Raw genomic sequence first — 24731 nt, 5'->3', positions numbered from 1 at the left:
CGGATCAACTACTCATCACCTGTCAATATTAAATCATCGACATACAAAACAAGAATAAGCAACTTACCATCTACCACAATGTGATAGAGGTTCGCATCTACTTCACTTTTGGTGAAGCCTAATCCAATGAGATAATTGTCGATCCGAGTGTACCATGCTCAGGGCACCTATTTGAGACCATACAATGCTCTCTTGAGTTTGCACACATGCGACTCTTAATCATATGTCTCAAATCCTTCTGGCTGCTCTATGTAAATTTCCTCCTCAACAACATCGTTGAGAAAGGTGGTCTTCACATCCATCTAATGGATTTTCCAACCCATCTGCACAGCCAAAGCTAGAATGGATCTAACTAAAGAATATCTTGCAACTAGTGCAAAAGTTTCCACATAGTCCACTCCCTCTATCTAAGAGAATCCTTTGGCCACAAATTTTGCCTTGTACTTTTCGATGCTCTTGTTCGTTGCATGCTTCACTTTGTAGATCCATCTCAAACCAACCACTGATTTCCCTTTTGGTCTCTACACCACTTCCCATACATTATTCTTCATGATGGATTTGTATTCTTCCACCATGGCATCAACCCAAACTGGTTGAGCAACTGTTTCCTTAAATGAAAAAGGCTATGTCTCAATGTGCTCTGTCATGAGAGCCATGTACCCAGTGTACCTATTAGGTGATCTCCTCTACCTCGGTTGTGATGTGGGGGCTCCCACATTCTCTCGTGCATCCTGCAACAATCTATCAGCTTCTCTAGTTCTATTTCTCCCCTCTCTAGAAGATTTTGGTTCAGTGGATGTCTCCACTAGGCCTCCTGTCTGCTCCACTGCATGTCGCTGCTCCACAACCTCGTGAAGCTCATCCCGGGACTCCTCCTTTGGAGCTAGAAGCTCCTGCTCCGGCAAGATACTCAACTCTCGTTCTAGACAGCATCTCATAGCCTTGTCCTCATCAAACTTAACATCTCTCATTACAACTGTCATCCTCAGTGAAGGCAAATACACCCGATAATTCTATGGAGTTTCGGTGTATCCTACAAAAACTCCCAACTCTGTTGTAGGCTCAAGTTTCTTCCTCGAATCCTTGGAGACATGACAGTGAACTGAAGCTCTAAAAATTCTCCCAGAGAAAGCTTCCTCCAGTGTGCTCATACCAAGTATTCTATGCAGACTCTAATTCTGCAAGTAGACTACGGCGTTGCATGCTTTTGCCCATAGATGTAATGGCAGCCCCTAATCATGCAACATGGCCCTTGCTACTCCCACTATGCTCTTGTTCTTTCTCTCAGCTACCCCATCCTACTATGGGTTATGGGGTGCTATCAGTTCTATCTAAATACCTTCTTTGGCATAGAATCCCTTGAAGGCATGCAAAACAAATTCACCTCCATCGTCGCTCCTGAGAGCCTTCACCTTCTCAACTAATGCCTTGAACTCAACAAATTTTGAGAAAACTTCATCCTTCTTCCGCATGAAGAAGATCCAGCATTTTCTAGAAAAATCATCAATAAAAATAACATAGTACTTATGTTTTGTTGTGGAGGTTGTAGAAAAGGGTCCACAAACATCAAAGTGGACTCACTCCAAGACTGCATATGCTCTACTATCTCGGTCATTGAATGTGGATTTGACATATTTCCCCAATGTGCAACCCTTGCAGACATCCTGCTGGTCAAGGGAGCCTTTAGGGAGACCGATGGTAATTTGTTGCATGATCTTTAGGGCACCATGGTGTAGATGACCCAATCTCATGTGCCAGAGTTTTCCAACATTGCGACTTGGCACTTTCTCAGCCTTACTAATCAATGCAGTGCAATCTCCCACCTCAAGTGTGTATAGGTCCTTCACTCGAACCCCAATCTATTTCACTTGCACAATAGTTATGTGTCTCAAAAAGGCTTTCCCTTTACTGAAAATAACATCATAGCCAGATTCTCCAAAAATGCTACAGAGATCAAGTTCTCCTTTAGCCTAGGTATGAACATAACATCTTTGAGGTGAAGAGGAGAGGCTTTCTCCCTCTCAAAGGTAACAGTACCAATTCTTGTAGCACTGTACCGCCCATCATCCCTCATTTCAATATGCATTTGGAGATCATTCTCCTCCACGCTGCTGAAAAACTACTTGCACCCTATCATATGGAACGAGGCAACGGAATCAAGATACCACACACTCCTCATAATAGTGTTGGCCATGCATGTTATTAGGGTGAAGTCTAATTCGAATTGTGAAGCCAGTGCTTCACCTGTTGCTCCTCCTGAAGGCTTCTTGGTAGACTTCTTGTGTGGACATTTTGTTGCATAGTGCCCGAATTCGTGGCAGTGGAAGCATTTTATCTTGCTCATGTCTTTCTTCTTGCCATTATTTTGGCTGGACTTAGGTTTGCTTTGGGTCTTCTTCCCTTTTCCCTTCTTCCCCTTTCCAACCAATGCAAAATTCTCTTCATCCTCAACTTTGGATGATGTTCCATCCCGGTTATTTCTCCTGAACTCTTCTTGTACCAAATCGAACCACAACCTTTCCCAATTCGGTAATTTTTCCCTTCCATTCACAGAGTCCTGGTAGTTGTGCCAGGATTTTGGAAGGCCTAGAAGAGCTAGGTTCACCAGGTCATCTTCTGCAACATTCACCCCGACCCCTTCAAGCTCATCCGAAAAGAATTCTCCTCGTCTTTGCAACATCCTTCTTTCAATGAGCTAATTGTTCTGCATCCTACTGTGGAGGTTTTGCAATGTCAATTTTAACATATTCTAACACAACATTGTCATCAAGCACTGCTTCCATTCAATCCTTCTAGGCTATGAAATTCAAGCTACCGTCCAGGGCATACTCCAATCTCAGACCATTGAAAGACATTATCCCGATCCTGATGAAAAATCGCTACAAGAAATCTACAAATTCGAAATTCTTAAGAGACAAGTTCGAAACGTTGGTTCTAATGTGAATTTTGAGGCTCTGATACCATGTAGAAATTTGATAGAAATTGCAATTGCTCAAGAATTCGAACTAAAATCAAGAGACACAAATTCTCCTCTACTAATCTGCAGAATGGAAATCACAATTTAGAACAACATGCATAGACATGCAATAAGCAAAACTGCAAATACACCATGATTTCTAGGGGAACCCAACTGGGAAAAACCCCTCAAGCCTCTTTGCATTAATCAAATGAATAGAGAATCTATTACAATTGCTAGCTCTAGCTCTGAGCTCAACATGCAAAAGAATAATTGTTTGCTCTGTTCAATGAACAACTCTAACCAACACTTAGCCAATTCTTTGCTAACCAAGGCCCCTATTTCCTTGCTCAATTCCTAAGGAAATTAGCCCCTATTCTTAGGAATTTCCTCCAAAATGATTGCGCAATTCCCAAGGATTGATCATTGATTCCATGCAACACCTGTACACTCAAAACTAGTCTACAACTTATGTTAAAATGCCTTGTCATATCCACTTCAACTAAGGAATTTGAGTTTCTAGCATGCACTAGCTATTTTGGGCTGATTGATCAGTTAACTGACAAATCTTTGAGTTAGACTGTTGTCCCACTACACAACTGACCTTCAACTGACTCCACAATAGTTAGAGGTCAGTTAACAGAATGCAACTGAAAATCACTGAACTGGATTACTAAAATTTAGCAATCACACACACATAATTGAACAACAAGCCCTCTAACTCAAATTTACTAAGCTAACTAAGTGACAAGAGCCATGTCACACAAGTTAACTGCCTCCAAGTTGTCCTGCTGATGTGGAAATTCGATTTACTCAATTTGACTGAAGCTAAAGTTAAATTGAGCCTTTCTTGCTATATTTTTTCAACATTTTGCTTTCTTGCAGGTAGTTGGTAAAAGACTAAACAGGTCCAAGAGCAGGACTCGTACTTCCCTTGGATACTTTGGGTTTGAGTTGGTGTCCATACCTTCTCAGGAGAATATTTTTATATTATTTGAGATGACGTCAAGCTCTGTTTTGGCTAAGACTTACATCTGCTGCTCATCTTCAAACCGTTGTTGTAAAGTTTCACAGTACTGTCTCTCAGAATATACACCTGCTGCTACTATTCTACCATTGCCGAATTTCACTGCAGTTATTATGGAACCTGTTGTACTACAAATTGCCGTATATTGTTGTTACCATGAGCAGACCTGGCTATATTATAACTGCAATTTCAAAATATCAATCTCACATTAGGTAGTTTGTCATTTTGCTTTCTTGCAGGTAGTTGGTAAAAGACTAAACAGGTCCAAGAGCAGGACTCGTACTTCCCTTGGATACTTTGGGTTTGAGTTGGTGTCCATACCTTCTCAGGAGAATATTTTTATATTATTTGAGATGACGTCAAGCTCTGTTTTGGCTAAGACTTACATCTGCTGCTCATCTTCAAACCGTTGTTGTAAAGTTTCACAGTACTGTCTCTCAGAATATACACCTGCTGCTACTATTCTACCATTGCCGAATTTCACTGCAGTTATTATGGAACCTGTTGTACTACAAATTGCCGTATATTGTTGTTACCATGAGCAGACCTGGCTATATTATAACTGCAATTTCAAAATATCAATCTCACATTAGGTAGTTTGTAGGTTCTTAATAGTTTTTTCTTGTGATATTTCTGGATATAAACTGTGTCTGAAATAGTTTGAAACGTCCAATATTTGGGTGGACACTACACACATCATCAGGGACAATAAAAGCTTTCAAAAGCTTCTATTGTCCCTGCTGATGGGTGGTGTGTAAGTTTTTATTGTCCCTGACAATGGGTGGAGTGTCCACCCAAAACGTTGGACGTTTCAAGCTATTTCACAGCTTGTATCCACAAATATCACAAGAAATATGAATAAATGTGGAAACCCACATTCTTAGATTCTTAATAGTTGGAAAATAAGTTAATAACAGAATTCATATCAGATTTCAGTCATAAAACTGATTTGAAATCGGGCCTATAATACATGGCAACCAGCATTCGATAAATCAGTATGTTTCTATGTAAATAATGTGTCACGCTGTCAAAGGATATAGCTCTGCATGTAGGGCATTTTAAGTCTGCGACAACAGTTGATGTGTCAACAGGTATGTATCTTTTAATGATTCTGAAAATGTTACAATGCATGCAGGGCATTTTGAGTATGCAGAGTCAGTAATTAGAGAGTGGACAGAATCTTAATGGCCTTATGGTTTTGTAAAAAATGTAAAACAGTAGGCCTGTTTTGGGTCTCATTAATACAAACTTATTTTTTTTTTCCCCGTCAACCAAAAAAAGACCAATGGATTTGTACTCAAAAATGAGAAAGGATCGCGGACATTTTGTCAATTACACATTTAAAAAGTCCCTAGCATGTGCTTCCAACTAGAACTATCTTAAAAAGCCTTAATAAATTTTCAGGTTGACAACACTAATAGCCTCCAACATATTATATGAGTCAATGGTCATTTATGCGGAACTGATACTATCTCTGGATAGAAATGCTAAAAAATTTCAGATTACCCACTCAATGCTTGTGTGATTACTCCAGTTTGAAAAGATCTAAATCAAGCAATGATAAACGAATGTATGCAACTTACAAAACAGGAATTACTACAAATTAGCACCTGAATATTTCTATCGCACTGGAATAAACAAGTTTCTTCGATTGCTTCCGTTTTTTGCCTAAGGTTGCAACTGATAGAATATATTCCTAATGCTCTTAACAGAGTTAAAGGTAAGCCAAAGGAAAAATGGAAACTCAGATTGGCCAAGGAGGAATTTCCCAAGTGGATCTCAGCTCAAACAGAATTCATTATGGTTTTTGACGGAGCATCCAAAGGAAACCCAGGGACAGTGATTTATCACTCTGTGAGCAGAGATGAGGTACAGCTTCGCCTAGGGCTTCGGTACAACTACGAATAATATGGCAGAGGCATATGCAATGTATCAATGTCTGGTTCAAATGAGCAAATTGGGAGCTCAAGAAGTGCTGATCATTGGAGATTCTGCAACTCTAATCTATCATTTATTTGCTGACTCTCTTCCTCCAAACTTGAGGTTGAGAAATTTCTTTCAAAGAATACAAAGACTCTATGACCCCATGCTGGTTAAAAAATATTTTCATGTTTTAAGGGATCAAAACGTGGTAGCCGATCAAATGGAAAATCTGGGCACCACCTTGAATAAAGGGGAGCTGCAGTGGCAAGGAGTAAGGGAGTATTCCCCCCTACCTTAGCTTCAATCATGATCTTTTGCAAATTTTGGTTTGTCTTAGGATTCTTTTGGAGGGCCTATCCATGGTCTAGTTTTGAACAAATTTCCCACTGTCAAGGGAAGGATGATGTAAGTGGAAACAGACCTACTAGAAACCAGAATGTAGACATACTCCTGGAATAAAACGAGAAGCAAGATGTGTGAAGTAAGCTGCCCTGTGCCTTTCATACAGTGTTTTTAAATCAATATATATTCAAGGATCCTATTCAAAAAAAAAAGAATATACTCCTAATGCAATCTTCTAAAATAGTTACATGGAGAGGACATGAAACAGAAACCATATACCTTTTCAGAAGAAATTTTCCTGTTTCAACAATATTTAATCTCGCTAAATGCTGTTTTTTGTCCAAAACATATGCTTTGTCAGTCTTTCGTCTAGGCATTTTCTGCAACTGTGTATCTGAAGAATAGAACAAATACCAAAAGGAAGAATTTAGAAATCTTCCATACCATGATGGAGAAACATTAAATGACACTCAATAAAACAACATAAAAGAAGAAAACCTTAACTTTTTAGATACCCATTGCTATTGAGCCTTGAAAGCTAATAAGACATAAAAAAGAACACTAGAATCTACACCAATAAAATAGACAAACAAACAAACACAAAAAAACCAAGATAGCATTAGCTTTCACTGAAATGTATAATTTAAGACTGTAAAATAGTCAGCCTGCGAGGTCATCAATACAAAACTAGACCCATGTGTGGCAAAATATCAAACAGTTCTAGTTAATGTTTATGGCAGTTGCTCAAGCATCAACTTTCTTAGCAATACATGTGGTGTACTGCTATGTAAAAGCCTTCGTTCCTTTGGGCACAAAGGCTGGTCATTCCTAAGAAGACCCTAAGAATTTAAATTCCAAGTAGTCATTACACTATGATATCAAGTACTTAGCTAACATTGGTCATTGGCACTAATTTCAAAGGAACAATAAATGAAAACCTCATGGTAAATCATCAACACAGTCTGGATTTGCAGGTAAAGCAGGGGTGCTTTGTATCCCTCCACCATGGTTCGTATTCCCCCAGAGACATGTTTCACCCCTCATGGATCATCTCAGCCATGTAAGAGGGCAAACTTACGTGTCCAGGCAAGCCTCCATGCAAATGAGCCCAGGTGCTAGCCCTAGGCATATTTTGCAGAGTAGATTCCCCCTGCTTGCAGTTTCTCAGCCAAAGGGTGTCTTTTGAGGGCTGTAACCCAGCTACATTCCTTCTATAATATTCCAATAATTGGAGAAGGGCACACTTACTGCCAAGTTAGTCAGAAGCATTTTAAATAGACAGAGGATAAGAAATAGCAAAACAAAAGGAGAATCACAATGGTTGATAAATATAAAATGAATGACACATTTTTGGATGATAAAATCTTAGATCTACCGACTAGCAAAATAACTTCTAAGCCTTCAAAGTGACTACCTAAATGAACGATAATATTTCATAAGTTATTCCCAGTTGGAATGATGTTATTTACTTCAATAGAATCAAACAAAAACGAAGTTCTTGCTAACTGTGCCAAAGTGAATATATTAATAGCCATAATTACATCAAGCGTCCTGAGCTCAAGACAGAAACAGATGTTATTAGGGACAAAATAGAACGACAGCATCAATTTTTTCTAGAAAGCAGGGAGAAGGGTGCCTATCTCCCTTAATAATTTACTTTTGTTTACATGCAATAGTGCCTTGCTTTGTATAAATTAAATTTCAACAAAAACCTACAATAGGATTTAGTTAGCATATAGTACTCCCTTTAATATATTATTCCTTCTGCATCGAAATATGAGGTACCCACCTATACTCCCTCAATGACAATCAGGTACCCACTTGACCAATTTAAAATTTGCCCTGTCTTAGTCTCAAATACTGACTGCAAGTAGCTCACACTATATTTCTAATGCAACTAGATGTGGAATTTAAGTTAGCAAAACCAAAATCTGATTTTTTAAAACCATTTATCTAATTTGCCTATACAATTCGCATTCAATCTAAAAGTAGCATAACAGCAAACCATTCTACAGCAACTAAGCATAGAATAACACCATTCACACACAACATTCATAATTTCTAACAACAAATTACGCAAGATTTACCCATTGAATTTAACAGCACAAAATACTTATCATTCATCAAGCTGTGCACATGGAAACCGATAGTGTAGGAGCAATTTTCCCGTAGTGTCCTCGGGTAATTTTGCCCTTGGGGTTTACATTTATCTAGGGTTTCCAATAAAAACAAACCTTTATATGACAACAGTGTACATTCATTCACTTTCACTTAACATTAGGCAATATAGCAATATGATTCTTCAATAATCCAGCAGTAATAAATATGATTCTTCAGTCTGTTATGAATAAAATATATAAAATAATACAAATAATGTAAATAATAATTAATTAACTAGTAATTATTTAATGACGAGGTATGTCCCTAAGGACATGACCGTTGGTGAAGAGGTATCTGCCTAGGTATATAAGCAGGTCCTCACCCTCATTTGTAATCATTCTCATTCATACATTTTAATATATATTCTTGTATCTTCAATGGAGATCTTCATATTCCAAGTATTTTGGAGTAATTAACTTTCTGAGTATACAAACTTTGTTCGTAACATTGTTATCAGAGCATTCCTCTGAGTATACGAACCTTGTTCATAACATCGGTATCAAAGTTGTTCGATCCTCTAGCCGCTCAACCGTCGTAGAGAACCAGTCTGATCCAGCCCTTGGCCATCAATTTTCATCAACCTTGTTGCCGTTGCAATTCAAGCGTTTCGCTACATAGTTGGATTTGCTATCAAGCACTTGACCATTGGAAAAAATTTATATAAAAAGAAATATAATTCAAAAAAATCATAAATTTATATAAAAAAATAAAAGAAAATAAAAGAAAGGAAGTATTGAAAAAAGGGTTGAAAAAAAAAATCATAAATTTATATAAAAAAACAAAAGAAAAGAAAGGAAAGGAAGTATTGAAAAAAAAAGAGCATATACATATAAGGAAGAAAAGGAAAATTAAAAAATAAATAAATTGTTGCAGCCCCCAACTGCTCAACAACCACCACAGCTGCCATCTGCAGTCTGCCGCTACTTGTCACTGTACATTTCCCAACATCTAAAATAGTCGTCCACTTCCTCACTGCAAAAACCTAGTGTACAGTCACCAATTTAATTTCTGCTACTTAAATTGAAAGTCTGTACAAAATTAATAAATTGGCAGGTCACACCAGTTACATCAGCGAACATAAAAATCGAATTGGGTGAGCAAAATAAAACCACCAAAGAAAAAAAATTAACGAAAGTCTACAGTGCTATCATATCATACATTACTGCTGTACACAGTTCAACATTCATAGTTCATCACTGTGCATCCACCAACAGTACCGTACATCTGCTATTTAATTGATTAAACGTGGCCCTGTATAGTATGACAAATTACAGATTGTTGTCAGCCATTGGTTGTGAAGAATTTTCAAGTCCATACATACCGTCGTGCCGTATGGTCATGACTTTTTTTTTTGGAATCCTGCTTCTAAACTTACTGCAACAGGAGCCCAAATAGACCTGAGAACAACTGCAGACCTGGGCAGTAGATTCACTGGAATTCGGTTTCTTCCCCTGAGGGCATCTGCATGCCCTAAAAGAGCACAGAATGGTTGCCAGAATCGATCAGATGCTACAGTGGGTTTTGGCTCCTTCATTCATGGCTAGCCGCAGCCTCACTTGCCCCCGTGGACACTGTTGTAGCTTCATTGTACAACCACAGACATCTCAGTCTGTGGCCTGAGGCCTGGGTTGATTTCTGCAGTGTGATCCCCCCTCAACCAGACTCGGTGATCAAACCAAATTCAGAGAATGTACAAAGGAGAGTTCGCTGTCTGTGTAGAGAGAGCCTTTATGGTAGCCGCTCAAAAATAGGGATGACCTTTGCTTAATGAACAGCCTCAGACAGATTATTCCTTGTATGCCAAAATCAGACCAGAACTACTCCAACAAAATATGTTGTGCCAAGAAAGAGTAAACTCTTTAATTCTTAAACCAAACCAGACTGCTCCAATGACTTGTGCCTTCACAAGGAAAAAGAGTGTCTAGCTAGGGCGGTAGGGTGGGATCAGCTCCATCGAAACTAGACAAAAATGATTAGATACGGTGGGATTCCACCGAAGCTAATCAAAAGGAAGAGGTCTTAAAACCCTCAAAGTTTCAGGCTCAAGAAAATCAGAAATATTCCAATCCAAATCCATGATGCAAAATGATTCCAACTCCCCTTTATCTATAGATTTTCTGATGGGGTGCACTCTAATGTTAAGGGTTTGCAAGTGCAACCCCCAATTTGGGCCTTTTTGCCCCAACCAACCCAAAATTTACCCAATGTTGCCCCAAATATTGGATAATTGGGTTTTTCTCCCTTTATCAAGACTACGGCCTGCATGGATGATTAGGCTACTTCGTCCTCCTGTAGGCATTCAATCCATAGGGTGCATTACCATAGTTTTAAAACTTAGACTCGGACTTGGAACCGGACAAGGGTAAACTACGACTCAGACTCCGACTTAGCATCGACTCAGCCTAGTTGATTCCACTGACTCGGTCTTTGTAAAAAATACATTAAATATTTAATTTTTTATGAAAAAAACATATTTTTAAAGATTTTCATTCATGTTTCCAAACTCAAAGCATTAGAATAATAGAGAGAAGACAACATATGATTAAAGTATGCTCATGAGTCATGAATATATCTATTATATCAAAATGGCACCTAGTACACTATCCAATACATGTAATATGTAGATATCAGAACAAAAACACATAACCAAGGAGGCTCTAAATGACCTCTACAACAAAACAATACAACTGCAAGACTACAAGTCACTAATACAGAATACTATCTAGTGATTAGTATCACTAGTCACTACTACTAGACAAGGCAACATCAACTGACTCGAAGCCAGACCCATGGCTCCTCCTCTTCATCAAGATCTCCAACTACAATTGTAGAAGTAGTAGCACTAGTACTAGTTACAAGCTAAGATAGACGAGCTATGCATCTGCGTCGTGGCTAAGTAGAGGAAGTGCATGCAGCTGGAGGACTTGGGGCTGGTACTAGTGGATCTGCATCTAACTGAACAATCCCTAATGCATCCAACTCCAAATCAACATCAACATCAATATCCTCGTCAGGGTCAAACTCTGCTAGTTGAGTCTCCACTACCCAATCTGAGGTTGGATCAATATCTTCTAACACAATGGGATTTGTATCAGGTCTTTTGTTTGGCAATTAGTTGCGTCTTAGTCAAAGGTTGTATTGGACGAAGACTAGATCATTTAACTGTTTTTGTTCTAAACGGTTTCTCTTCTTCGTGTGAATCCTCTCAAAGACAAACATATTGCACTCACACCCAGAAGCACTGCAATTTTGATTCAAAATATGAATTGCAAACTTTTGCAATTGAGGACACTTGCTACCAAATGCCTCCCACCAGTGTGCTGCAAAAAACATAGTTGTGTAACGAGTTCAACAAATTATATCCAACTTTCAAATTATAAACAATTTAACAAAATAAGACTTTGAAAATTGAAATTGTTTACCTAGCTCATCTGCCTCTCTTGTAATCATCGCTAGATTTTTTCCAAAGGTACCTGTGGCTCTATTGAAACAAGTGATATGTCAGTGTATCTCTAGCTGCTCACTCTCATCAAGGACCATGCGCTCAAGGCATTCATACAATCCATCTTTCACTTCCCCAATCAAATCTTCTCCCAGTTGAGCTTTATAATGATACCTTGGGTTCAGAAAATACCTAGCTGCATGTATAGGGCGATGGAGTTGATTGTTCCATCTTTGATCAATGATTTCCCAAATAGGCCCATAATTAGCCACTTTATCCTTTTATGCTGCCTTTATTTGCTCCTTTGCCTGATCCATAGCCTCATAAATTAAACCCATAACCAATCTTTCCCCATCCACCAACTGCAACACCTTAACTAGTGGCTCAGCAATTTTCACAATCTTTGCTACCTTTTTCCAAAATGTGTCATCATTAACTTTCTTTCTTACATCTTTGCCATCTTGTTTGTGGGCCCATTGACATCCATTCCATTCATCACTGGAAAACATCTTCTGCAAGTTTTTATGTTGGGAAAGCATAGATTGCAATGTCAAAAAATGAGTTGCAAATCTAGTGATGGCAGGCCTAACCAGATCCTTTCCCCCTGTGTTTTTCCTCATCAAGTTCGAAATCCATGAGTGATTATAGATATATTTTGTTATGCTTTTGGCATGCTCTATAGTGTTCTTGATCCAATCTATTTTACCAATATCCTCAAACATGAAGTCTATGCAATTTGCAGCACATGGGGTCCAAAAGATGGTTTTGTGTTTTTCCTCTAGCATTTTACTAACAAAAACATAGTTAGAGGCATTATCTGTGATGATCTGAACAAAATTAGCCACGCCCACCTCTTCAACAACCTCATCCAAAAGCTTAAACAACAAGTGTGCATCTTTCACCTTATTAGATGCATCAACTAATTTTAGAAACATGGTTTCCTGTGGGCAAAAGATAAAAAAATTTATAATGGTACAAATCTTTTGACCAATCCATCCATCTGACATGATGGTACATCCTGTTTTCTGAAGCCAACAAAGTTTGTTCTTCGAATTAAATACTCTAGAAGACTTGGAATATGAAGATATCCATTGGGGATACAAATATTATATATTAAATGTATGAATATGAATCTTACAAATGAGAATGAGGGTCATGTATATATAGCCAGGCAAGCACCCTTTCACGAGCGATCATGTCTCCTTAGACATGCCTCTTTGTTTAACCCATTATTAATTAACTAATCATTATTACAATTATTAATATATTTTATTCGTAATATTGTCTTCATCCTCAAAAAAGCTCTGTCCTCAAAGCTTGTTAATACAAAAGGCTTGATCTCTTTTTCAGTTTCAAATGTCTTCTTGTCTCAACACTGTAATCTTCATTGATACAAGTGGATATGATCTTCTAAGTGACAAACAAAATTGTCGCACTGAGAAGGGATCAGACCATCCTAGATTAATCTTCTGTGGAATATTTGATCATTAGAATTTTGTAATGAATTGTCATCATAGGACTGGATTGAGGTTATTTCAATATTCTTCTGAACGGCAGCTTGTTGTTTCTATTCTGAATGGTACATATACGTACCTTGATTGAGTTGTCTACTCTCATGATTCGGATGTCAATATGGAACTTTTTTGGTTTGACTTTCCCTTATTGGGTGTGTGGCAATTTTTTGATTTTCTTCTGGCGAAGATGTTGTTGAGTTGGTTACGGAACATTCACTTGGGATGTTCATTGTCTGAACTGCAACATCTAAGTTTGTATTTTCTTCAACTTGCTTGTCTTCTTCCTGAGTTGTGACATTCACTGGATCAATATCTGTTGTTTTTTCGTCAACTTGAATTCCTACATTTGATGCTTCCTTCTCGATAAGTTGTTGTACCTTGTTTTCTAATGACTTCTTATCCTTCTTAAGTTTCTTAATTTGTGTCAGTAATTTTTCACTATGGTTTTTAAGCCGAGAAACTTCTTCATTTTTGTCAACAGTGATCTTGTCAACTTCTCTTGCATATTTTGTAGAACTTTTTTACCTTCTTGAAAAATTACTTTTGAAATATCTTGTATGTCATCTGGCGTTACTGAATTTGGCTTCAATGTAACATCTTGAAGTGTTATTTTTTTTCTTTTTAGATGAAAATGTCCAAAAATTATTTTTCGTATTCAGGATGAAGGAACCTAGGATTTCCATCCATGGTAATCACATAATAATGTCACTTGGGTCATTCCATAGGGATTAAACAAAGAATTGCGATATAAATGTATAATCCTTAATGTTTAACTATAAATTAGTTGTGTCATATTTTTTGTTGCCAAAACAATCTAATTTTTCGATTATATTGGACTCCGGAATCACTAATTGGTTTGCAATTTTAGGTGTTATATAATTTTTATCTTCAACAGGAGAGATAGAAATAGTAACATCTTTTCCTGCGAGAGTTCCCTTCATGTTAAATAGCACTTTAGCATAACCTGGTAAGGTTTCTAAAAATCTTCCTTCCTTCAATTCCGAATTAGATGTCATTTTTCTTTCTTAAGATAAACTTACTTCAAATCCCTCCAATAGCCTTTCGAACTATATTATTCCTTCAAACTTCAACCCTTAGTACAAAATTGTTTACTAATGTTCCCTTTTAAGAAATAGAATCTTTCTACCTTATAACTTCACACTTAAAACTCACCTTCTTTTTTCCTCTATAATAATATTTTTTACAAATTAACTCCCTTTTTTATTTTTTCTCTTATAAATACCTCCTTATATTATTCCTTAAAACGTCAACCCTTAGAATAAAATTGTTTACTAATGTTCCCTTTTGAGAAATAAAATCTTTCTACCTTATAACTTCACACTTAAAAATCACCTTCTTTTTTCCTCTATAATAATATTTTTTTTCAAATAAACACCTTTTTTATTTTTTATCTCTTTTCTTTATAAATACCTCCTTATACCTTCAAAAGATATTCCCCTAAATAATACAATTACCCTTCTTAAGCTCACTAATGTTAATGATTTAAAATATATATATATAATCACTTGGTATTTTATTAATCATTTCTTTTTTTTCCACTTATTCACTTTATCCTTAAGATCACCTTTAATTTTCCTAATTTTTTAGTGGATAAATATATATAAATATAAAGGTCTCCGCAACAACTTTTTTAAATATTCTAGTTCCACTTATCTTTTGATTTTTTTCAATTGAATATTGATTAAATTCTTTCAATTTAGGTTCGCTGACAAATTAAAAGAACTTGTGATGAGACGTGACCCAATAGTTAGTCACGTGGAGTAGAAGTTAGTGTGTTGAAAAAAACATGAAAGAACCCCTCAACCCTTTGAGCTCCGCAACATTTTCACAGTCGGCAATGGGGAAATTAAGAACGGGATCACAGTTGCATGAACGAATGATGCAGATTTGGCAATTTGCGACTGTGTTGCAGGGGCAGGCGGCTGCAATAAGCGGAAATTGGTGGTAGCATGAACGGATGGATGGACTGAACAGTCGGACTGGTCACCTACAACTAGTGTAACCACGGCAAGGGAAACCTGTTCAAATCGATTTCAAGGCTCAACGTTGCAGGGATATAACATTTATTATGAAGGCAATGGTGCGGAATGAACGTTTGGTGAGACAGTGTTACAGGCTGCGCGTTACAGTGGGACAGCTACAGCTGATTTGGGCTTCGATGACTGGGGGCAGAAAAATGAGTGTGCAGCTGGTTTGGGTTGTTGGTGTTTGTGCAAAACATGGTGACGGAAGCGACTATTTGTTCGGGCAAGGACAGGTAAGTTTTTGTTTTTGTTTTTATTATTATTTATTTAATTAATTAATTTTTCTCTTTTTAATAAATATATATATATTTTTTTTTTCTTTTTTATAATTCTTTTTTTATACTTCTTTTTTTCTTTTTCTAATATAACTATTTCACTCCCTTTTTTTAAATATTATTTTTTTATTTTATATATATATTTATATATATATATATATATATATATAAGTTTTTTCCCTAATAAATTTTTTTTTAAATGGCCAAGGGCCCATGTCAAATTAGTGACGGAGAAACTCCAAGCTTGTGTAGCAAACTGCTTCAATTGTGACGACAACAATGTTGACGCAAAGTTGATGGCCAAAGACCTAGATCAGCAAGCGTGGCTCTGTGCAGCAGTGGAGCGGCGAGAGGATTGAACCGCTCTGATACCAAATGAAGAGAACAAAGTTCGTTCTTCGAATTAAATACTCCAAAAGACTTGGAATATGAAGATATCCGTTGAGGATACAAATATTATATATTGAATGTATGAATATGAATGATACATATGAGAGTGAGGGTCCTGTATATATAGCCAGGTAAGCACCCTTTCACGAGCGGTCATGTCTCCTTAGACATGCCTTTGTTTAACTCATTATTAATTAACTAATCATTATTACAATTATTTATATTTATATTATTTATAATTTTATTCATAACATTGCCTATTTTATTCGTAACATTTTCACCCATGAGCTTTTGAAATCTTTCAAATATTCCTCAATGGACATAACCTCTTTATGCAAAAGAGATCCCCTTAATTCATGCATAGTAGGGCCTTTGAAGCCCTTACCAGCAGCAATGATGGCATCAAACATAGGTTCATAATACAGTGAACGAGCAACATTGAAGGGGATATTAGCATCATACCACCATCACACTATGTAATCACAGGCAGTTTCTCTCAATTCTTTCTTCCAATGGTCATCTAAAGTAGGCTGGATTTGACTTCTATTAGCTTGAAGACCATGTGCACTATCAGAGGGAGAGGAGAGTGAGAAATAAATTTTGATACCACCCTTCTTTTTAATTTTACCCTTAATCTTTTTCTTGAATAGACTCCAAAGAGGGAGGAGCATAGGAAATGGGTTAGATGCATCAATACAAGGGATAGATGAAGAGCCCTCATCATCAAAATTGGGGTTGGCAGCCATCATGTGTTTTAGAATCCTCTTCCTCCCTATTTCAACCTCTACTACTTTGTTTCTAGCTTTGCCTTCCTCAAACTTCTCAAATGTTTCTAGCAACTCCTTCCTAATTTCCCCAATATTCTCTATTGGTTATGCACATGGGACAATTTGGCCTCTAGTACCAACCAAGCAGCGTCTTTCACTCGAGGAGCCATTTTTTGATAATTGGAATTGGAAATGAAAAGAAAAAAAAAAACAACTCTTCATTTCTTCTAGAAAAATTACTCTTTCAATTTCCAGGTCTTAACCAAAAAAAAAACAAGGGCATATTTGAGAAGTGAAAAAAGCATACTTGTAGCAGGTGCTTTGCTTGCAATAAGTTTAGCCACTATACAAGGGAGTGTCCAAATAGAAGGCACACATCACATGATGATGATCACAATCATTCTAGGGGCAACTTCAACAACAATGATCAAAGGAATGATGAGTCCAATGGCAAAGGAAAAAGAAATGCGGGACATCAAGGAAATGGTCGACCCTCCAAGAACGCAAGGAACTCCAAGTATGAAGAATCAAATGATGTTAGCAATAAGCAAAAGGAATACTATCTTATATCAGCCCTCTCCACTACCTCTCCTCCAGACACTTTGGGGAATTGCCTTATTGACAATGGTGCTTCAAGACACTTCACCAAATACAAGGAAGCTCTCTCTAATTTAATAGAGAAGGAAACAAACTTGGAGATTATTTTTGGAGACAATGTCACCTATCTCATAAAGGGTGTAGGGAATGTTACCCTTAAATTGAATCAGGGTAACACGATTCATTTACAAGAAGTTCTTTATGTACCTGATCTCAAGAAGAACTTGGTGTCCATTTCGGCAATGGAAGACAGATTATGTTGACCACTACGTGTCAACTTCCCATAGCAATACACCCCCTTTTTTCGCAAAAGGGATAGCGCTTAATCGACATGTCCGTGCCATTTGACAGTCATCGTCAACTTGATCGATCTATGTTGTAAACCCAGTCTGCATATGTGAATTGTAAAAAATCTTAGCAGATATGAGTCATGTATGTAAATTGCCTAGGTGGACCTAATTTCCTAGTGATAATCTACGTTCCGGAAGGTTTTTTGTCTCACCGATCTATGATCGGCAAAGTTTTCCTTCAGCCTAACCCCAAAGCCGGAATGGATTTTGTCATTAGAATCTTAGGAGAATCCTAGTGTGTTAATCTGCTAGATTATAGTTGTGTCACAGAACTGGGTGGTTTATGAGGGTCTATGTCAAATGGGTTCTCCCCCTTGAGATGTAAAGTTGTAAAAGTCATGATGTAAAGTGTCTTGAGGGTTAGAAAATGTTTTAATCCCCTCATAAGTCCTAAGTCCTAGGTCCTAGGTGATTTTTCCAAAGGCTAAGTTCGAGGATCCATTTAAAAATAAATTTAAAATTTAAAAATTACTGACAAAAAAATAAAAATTTTAAAAAATAATAAATAAATAAAAATAATAAAATAAAGTAAAAACCTAAAAATAATAAAATAATAATATTTTTTAGTAAATAAATGCAGAATTTCAATTTTTAATGCATTAACAAATTCGACGGATGAGATTAAGAGATGTCTTGATCCTCATCGATAGTCGAGATCATTTTGACGTGGATCACTCGAACTAGCCGTTGGGAATTTTTCCTTTAAATAGGGTGCTAGGGGTCATTTTGAGGGCAGATTTGATCTGAGAGTCTGGTGCTAAAGAAGGCTCTCTTGTAGTCATTTTTTGTGCAATAAAGAAGACTTTGGGGTTAAAAATCTTGCTGGTGTTACTCTTCTAAAAATGCTGTAAGATTGTTCTATTTTTTTCTGCATAATTTTATTTTCAGCCATTGATGATAGCTTAATGAAGATTGATCTAGGCACAGGTATATTGTCTAATCATTGGGGTTTGAATGATAGTTTAGATTTTGAAATATAGTGGTAGGTATCTCCATTTGATCAGGGTTTCACTATTGTTTTCTCTCTCTATGTTAATGGTTGATTTTAAACTGTGCAGGAAATCCTTTTTTCAGATTACCGGGCGTTAGGGGAAGTTCTCGGTTGAACCAGCCAACTCCCGGATTGTGTTTTCTGAAAGAGCCCAGCCAGTTCTTGATCCCGGGCTAATCATTCGAAATTTTTTATGAATGCATGCAGGGTTTTCTGAAGCGTTTTACATTAAACTTATACTCTGAAAATATTACTGCTGATAACTGACAAATCTGGCTTCTGTAGAGCTATAATTTTGTAATTTTGGACCAGTTTGCAGGGTTTTAGCTTCAATATTTGCATATATTCTTCGGGTGCTTGTTTTTCCATTGCAGGTTGCAGGATTTTCTGCCAATTTCCGAAGGTTTATCCAAATTGTAATTTGCAATCCAGGGGTTTTATTTGGCAGCAATTTTTCATTGTGTCCACTGCCTAGGGTTTTGTCCGGCAGAATTATCTTCAAAATCTATTAAGGGTTTTGCCACTGTGTGTTTCATTTCTCACCCTTGCATCCCGAAATTGTCCATCTCTCACTACTCAGCTTTACAAACGGATCCAACCCACAGTCTCTACCTCTGTCGACCTGCTATTCTCATACGCTATGGTTCAATCCCCCTGCCGTCCAAGCTGTTGACCAAACCTGCAACGCATCAAGCAAGTAAAACAAAACAAAAAAAGGCGTAGAACTCATTCTCCTGCTGCTCATCTTCCATCCTCCCCATCGACTGCACCTGCAGACAAAAAAAAAAAAAAAATCACCCTCACGCAAATCTCTATTGATGCTTGAAACTACGTATATTTTTATAATCTAATACGCTGCCTGCTGTTCACGCATCCACCTGAAAAACGCATCACCTGCGTCAAATCTCCATTGGCATGCATCTGATCAACGCATAAATTGCTGGGCGTAAGAATCACGTGTTTCTCGTGGGCGTCAGGTAATTTTTCAGTCTCAATACGGTTCAGGGTTTTCCCACTGTGGTCGCCAAAGAGCATTCCGCCATCAAAAAAATTGCTGGAAGTTGCAAACTCGAAGATGCATCCTCCGTCCGCTGTCCAAAGAACCTGCAAACTGTAAGAAACCACGTTTAATTTTTTCCTTTGCGTCAAGCAGTAAGTTTCGTGTTCGATTTCATTTCATGAGCAGAGATTAACGTAAGTCCCTTTTTTTTGTTTATAAAAAATTTAAAATAATATATATTTCGATTTTTGTTTATTTCTGATATATATGTAGTGATGTTTTAATTTTTTTTGGGAGTTAGGCTTAGCTGAATTCGCATAGCCTTTAAGTTATTTTAATTTTAGGTTAAAGTTTAGCTTAGGATTTTAAAAATTTCGATTTTACTTTTTTTTAGGTTTAGTTAATGTATATTCATTAAATTTTTCTTCTTTAGGACCTTAGATTTGATTTAAAAATTTAGTTTTAAAATTTAAAATTTTAAATCGTAAAAATTATAAAAAGGTCCAGTTTCATTTAGGTTTTAATTAGATTTAGTGTTGATTTTATTTTATTTATTTGTATAGTTTAGAGCTTTATAAATTTTGTTCAAAGATCCGTTTCCTTTAATTTAGACTAGATTTTAGTTTTATTAAAGTTTTAGATTTTAATTCTATAGTTTAGTTTAAGTTTTATTTTTATTAATCATAAAAAAATATATATAAAAAATTCATAAAAATTATAAAACTTTAAAAAAAAAAGCATAAAAAAATCATTTTCTTAAAGTTTAGATTTTGATTTAATATCATTTAGATTTTTTGTTTAAAAGTTTCATTTAGCTTTAAAATTTTGCTTTATCTGAAAAACACAAAAATATTTTGGAAATATTTTGCCAGATTCGGTCTTGGCTCAGGGGTTTATCACGTTTTATTTTTTCCTGCTGAGATTAAAATTTTGATGTGGAATCAATGTTTATCATTTTTTATGTGATTTAGCATGCTTGAATAATCATGAAAGTGATATCTGCTTAGCGTTTAAAATTACATGGTTGTGTATCGATCTTTATCTTTCGAAGTTTTAGATCGTTGGAGTATCATTTAAGCATTTTCTCGCATCTGATAAAATTTAATCTTTATTTGAGTTATTTGATGATAAATGGTTGCTCTACATGGTTTACATTTCTGCAATATTTAGTAAGTAATCATTTAAACATTTACCCCATAAGGCACTGGTCCATTTATTTAACAAAATCAATTAAGTGCTTGTTCCCCCTCATGTCTCCCAACCCAAGTGGTTCACAGTTGGTCATCCATTTTCCTATAGGGTCTACCCCCCTTAGCCGCGGGAGACAGGTTTAAACGAAGAGATCGAGGATCAGGGTGACAACCCCCGGTCTGAGCAATAAGGCTCCAACACATTGGGACTAATTGGGACCAACTATGATGAAGAACCTCATCCTGAGTATATAGATGTGAGGAGGGAGCAATCGTGGATGTATGAGTTACCTCGGCCTTTGTTTTTCCACCACTCTAAATGTCTTTTACTTTTTCTTGATTTTTCTTTGTATTACTACTCGTAACTCAAGGGATGAGAGCTTGCTTTGTATGATGTATAACAATTAGTACCCCCCTAAGGATGGGGCAGTTCATTGCCCATCAGGGGTTGAGACACGCAAGGGCTCCTTATCTTCTCTAAGATAGGGCAACATTGGCCCAAGAACCGGGTGATGGCCATATGAGTGAGGTAGAGCTCATGCTTGGATTTTGCCCACGTGCTAATTTGTAAGTCCCGACCATCTTTTGCATTTTGATTTTTCTTTTGTTTTTCTTGTGGCCATCATATGCTCTTTCCATTTCTTTTAGTTGCATCAACCTCCTAGGGTACATTTTCGAGCCCTACCCAGATATGAGGATGTGTGGGTGCCAAATCCCAATGAACCAATGGTCAGTTGAACCCGAAGAAGGGAGGTGGAATAGGGGCTTATAATGTAAGATGGAAAGTGGTAAGTATGGAATATGAAGAGATAAGGCTACCCTATCTCACTCATGGCTTCCCAAGTAGTACCCCTCCTATACCCGTTAGGTCATTAAGGGAGGTCCCACTGGACTAGGATTGAAAATTAACCCCCCATTTTAGGGAGGGAACAAGATCACGGCCAAGACCCTTCTTTCTTCCAAGTTACGCCATAATCCATGTCAGAATGCCCAAATACAAACAAGCATAAGCACTTGATTGCAAAATTAATAAAGTACCTTTTGATCATAAACCTGTTGAGGAAAGTGTAACTAGGTTCGGTCTTCATTATGGCATGATCTTTGTAAATGATGTAATAAAAGAGAATAAATTATTCTTGTATGCCTTGCTACATGGGTTTCATGAGCAAGAAGTGTCATAGGTCAAAACTCAAAAGAATTCTTCTTGATGTCTTTAGGATTTATTAATATGTCAAAGAATCATATCATGTTTAAAGAATCTCTTTATGAGCCTATGTAAATGTATACAAGTCTATAAAAGTGTGTAGCAGCCCTCCAAAGACCAAGATCAATCCTCCATTAGCAAGCACAAGAAGTCTGCAAGCAAATCGATAAGGAATTCATCATGCCAGCTTCAATATTGAATTAAATATATAAATGGCAGTCATGTCGGCCTAGAAAAATAGACACAACGATTCATGAAGTCAAGTCGGCTTATTTGCAAGGAGCAACCACTATAAATACCCTGTCAAGGTATCCACAAAAGGCAGATCATAACTCGCATTTTCCTCTCTGAAATTTTGTATGGGTATAGGAGCAGATCCGCACTACAGGAAGGCAATTGTTCTGGGTCTCGGATGAAGAAGTATCACCATACTATTCGGATGGGTATGGGAGCAGAGATCCGCACTACAGGAGGACATACCTCTGCACTTCGGATGGCACAATAAGACAAGCAAACACTTCAGATGGGTACAGGGATCTGATCCGCAGTCTCAGTGATAAGTATAAATACAGTGATGTGAAATCTCAGTGAGAACAGTGGCTTGACATCTCTTGGATGGGTATCATGATTCCAGAAAAGATCTCAGTACAAGGAGGAACGTTATCACAATCTCGGTGGATCTATCTCCTAATAGTCTATGTATATATATGATGAAAAAGGGCTCATGTTGGCTTGTTGGGGCCTGACCCAGGTTCAGAAGTGTATTAGCCAAACAAATCCCGAAACTACCGGCCCTTTCGGCAACAATCTGTGGAGAGCGGACTGGGGTCTCACCCGAGGTAGTATGGGAGGGTGCTGGAACCAGGTTTCCACACCCGAGGGATGTCTTGATGAGGTCAGGAAAGGTCGCGAACCAATCATGCGCGCTTGCGCTTCTCCGCGCAGCTGTCTGACCTTCGCGTAGCTCGGTACAGAGCGCGAAGAGGCGCTGCCTAGATCCTTCACTCTTACGGTGTTATTATTATAGATCTAACTTTAATTTGTGGGCCCAATATTCTTATTTACTCATCTAACATTTATAACCAATGCGCGCAATCATAAATTGTAAGAAATGCAAGCATATAACCGAAACATAAACACACAGATCAGAGGTACAATATTCCCAAAATCAACTTATCTTTTATTAACCTTCTGTTTCAGTACAATCCAATTTCACCCTGCGCACTCAGCTACAGGGGTCCGCGCACACAACTGCGGACTTTACCAGGCCTCTACGCACACAGATGCAGAGCCTCTTCCTACTCCTACAACCCAAGACTCGAACTTACAGACTCGGAGTGAATATCGCATTCAAAAACCCATATCACTTAAGATCAAGACTAACCAAAGCTGACTTCTACCCTTAGAGCCTCGCTCTATTTATACATTCCCATGGTCCTCCATGGACCATGGGTAGGCCGACCCACTCTATATTAAATTACAATATTTTAGGGCGGACAACCCTAGACTCTCGCGCTCCGCTCGCGCATTTTGCGGGATCTTTACATTACATTGACCAAACTCGAGCACTAAGCCCAAAAATCCGCTTATGGGGGATCCGCTGCCCAATAGGCCCCAACACAATCAACGTGACTCGTCCCGAGTCACTCAGCTGGTGCGGTGATCTTTGCTCGGAGTCCATCTAGCAACTTCTGCGCTTCGCAGACGGTCTGCCACACATTCCGTCGTTGTCTGTTGTATCAATTGTGCACGGCTCTCTGATGCATCATTGTCAGAGGCACCCTCTTGCCTTTGCGTATATGTGTCCTGCATCTGGGCCAGCTTCCCCTCAATCGTGGCGATGACCGTGAACGCTTCCTTGAGACAAGGCTAGATGTGTGCTTTAAGCCCTGCTTCTTTCTGGCGTGCGGCATCCACCTATTCCTTTAGAGCCTGGGCCTCCCTCATCTTGGCCAATCGCTGAGTAAGGGCGACCGTCTGCGCGGTCCCCCAGACATTGTCATAGGCCTGCTGCAATTCCCGCGCTTCTGTCTCTAACTGCTATAGCGTTGGGTCCTCCTGCAGTGAAGTGAGTGTGACGAGGGACTGATCCAACAATCCCGTGCAGTCCTGTATAGCATGCTCTATCTCTTTCAACCCCGATTGAATGGCGCGGTGGCACTGCTCTCTGACTTTTGGGGGTGTAGAGGGTTGCGCCTTCAGTCGCAGCTCCGCGATCTGCAAGTTCAGCTCCAACTGAACCTTCGCGGCCTCCTCCTAAGTCCTGCGAACTCCTGCTGCCAGTTGATGAATTTTTTCCGCGGTGGGAAGTGCCGCCGGCACGGCCAACTCCAGAATGTTGCTACAGGCCTCTTCCACTACCTGTTCTAATCCTTGGTTTTGGGCAACCAGGTTGTCGCGCTGCAAGCTAAGCTGGTCTAAATTTTCCTTCTGCTCACTCAAGACTTGGAGAGCGCGACCCTCCCTGGCGCGAAGCTCAGCAGTTACCCCATCCTACAGCTGGTATAGGGTTTCTCTGGGAAGGGCGGCTAAATTCAACCCCCAGCCCCTCATGTCAC

General features: G+C 38.1%; 1 protein-coding gene across 1 annotated transcript in view; it reads right to left on the bottom strand.

Moving 5' to 3' along the window:
• LOC149266405 (UPF0235 protein At5g63440) overlaps positions 1-24731 on the bottom strand; it is a 75411-nt gene that overhangs the window by 27909 nt on the left and 22771 nt on the right. Inside the window, exon 2 of the mRNA XM_089430524.1 lies at positions 6528-6642. Within this exon, the coding sequence (XP_089286650.1) occupies positions 6528-6642 (115 nt within the window). The remainder of the gene's footprint in view (positions 1-6527; positions 6643-24731) is intronic.

This window comes from Pinus tabuliformis, chromosome 6, assembly GCF_031772625.1.
Source record: "Pinus tabuliformis cultivar Carrire ecotype Pingquan chromosome 6, CPIR1, whole genome shotgun sequence".
In the NCBI taxonomy this organism is placed as follows: Eukaryota; Viridiplantae; Streptophyta; class Pinopsida; order Pinales; family Pinaceae; genus Pinus; species Pinus tabuliformis.
Note: the sequence above shows the minus strand (reverse complement) of the source record. Positions and strands in the feature narration are given on the sequence as shown.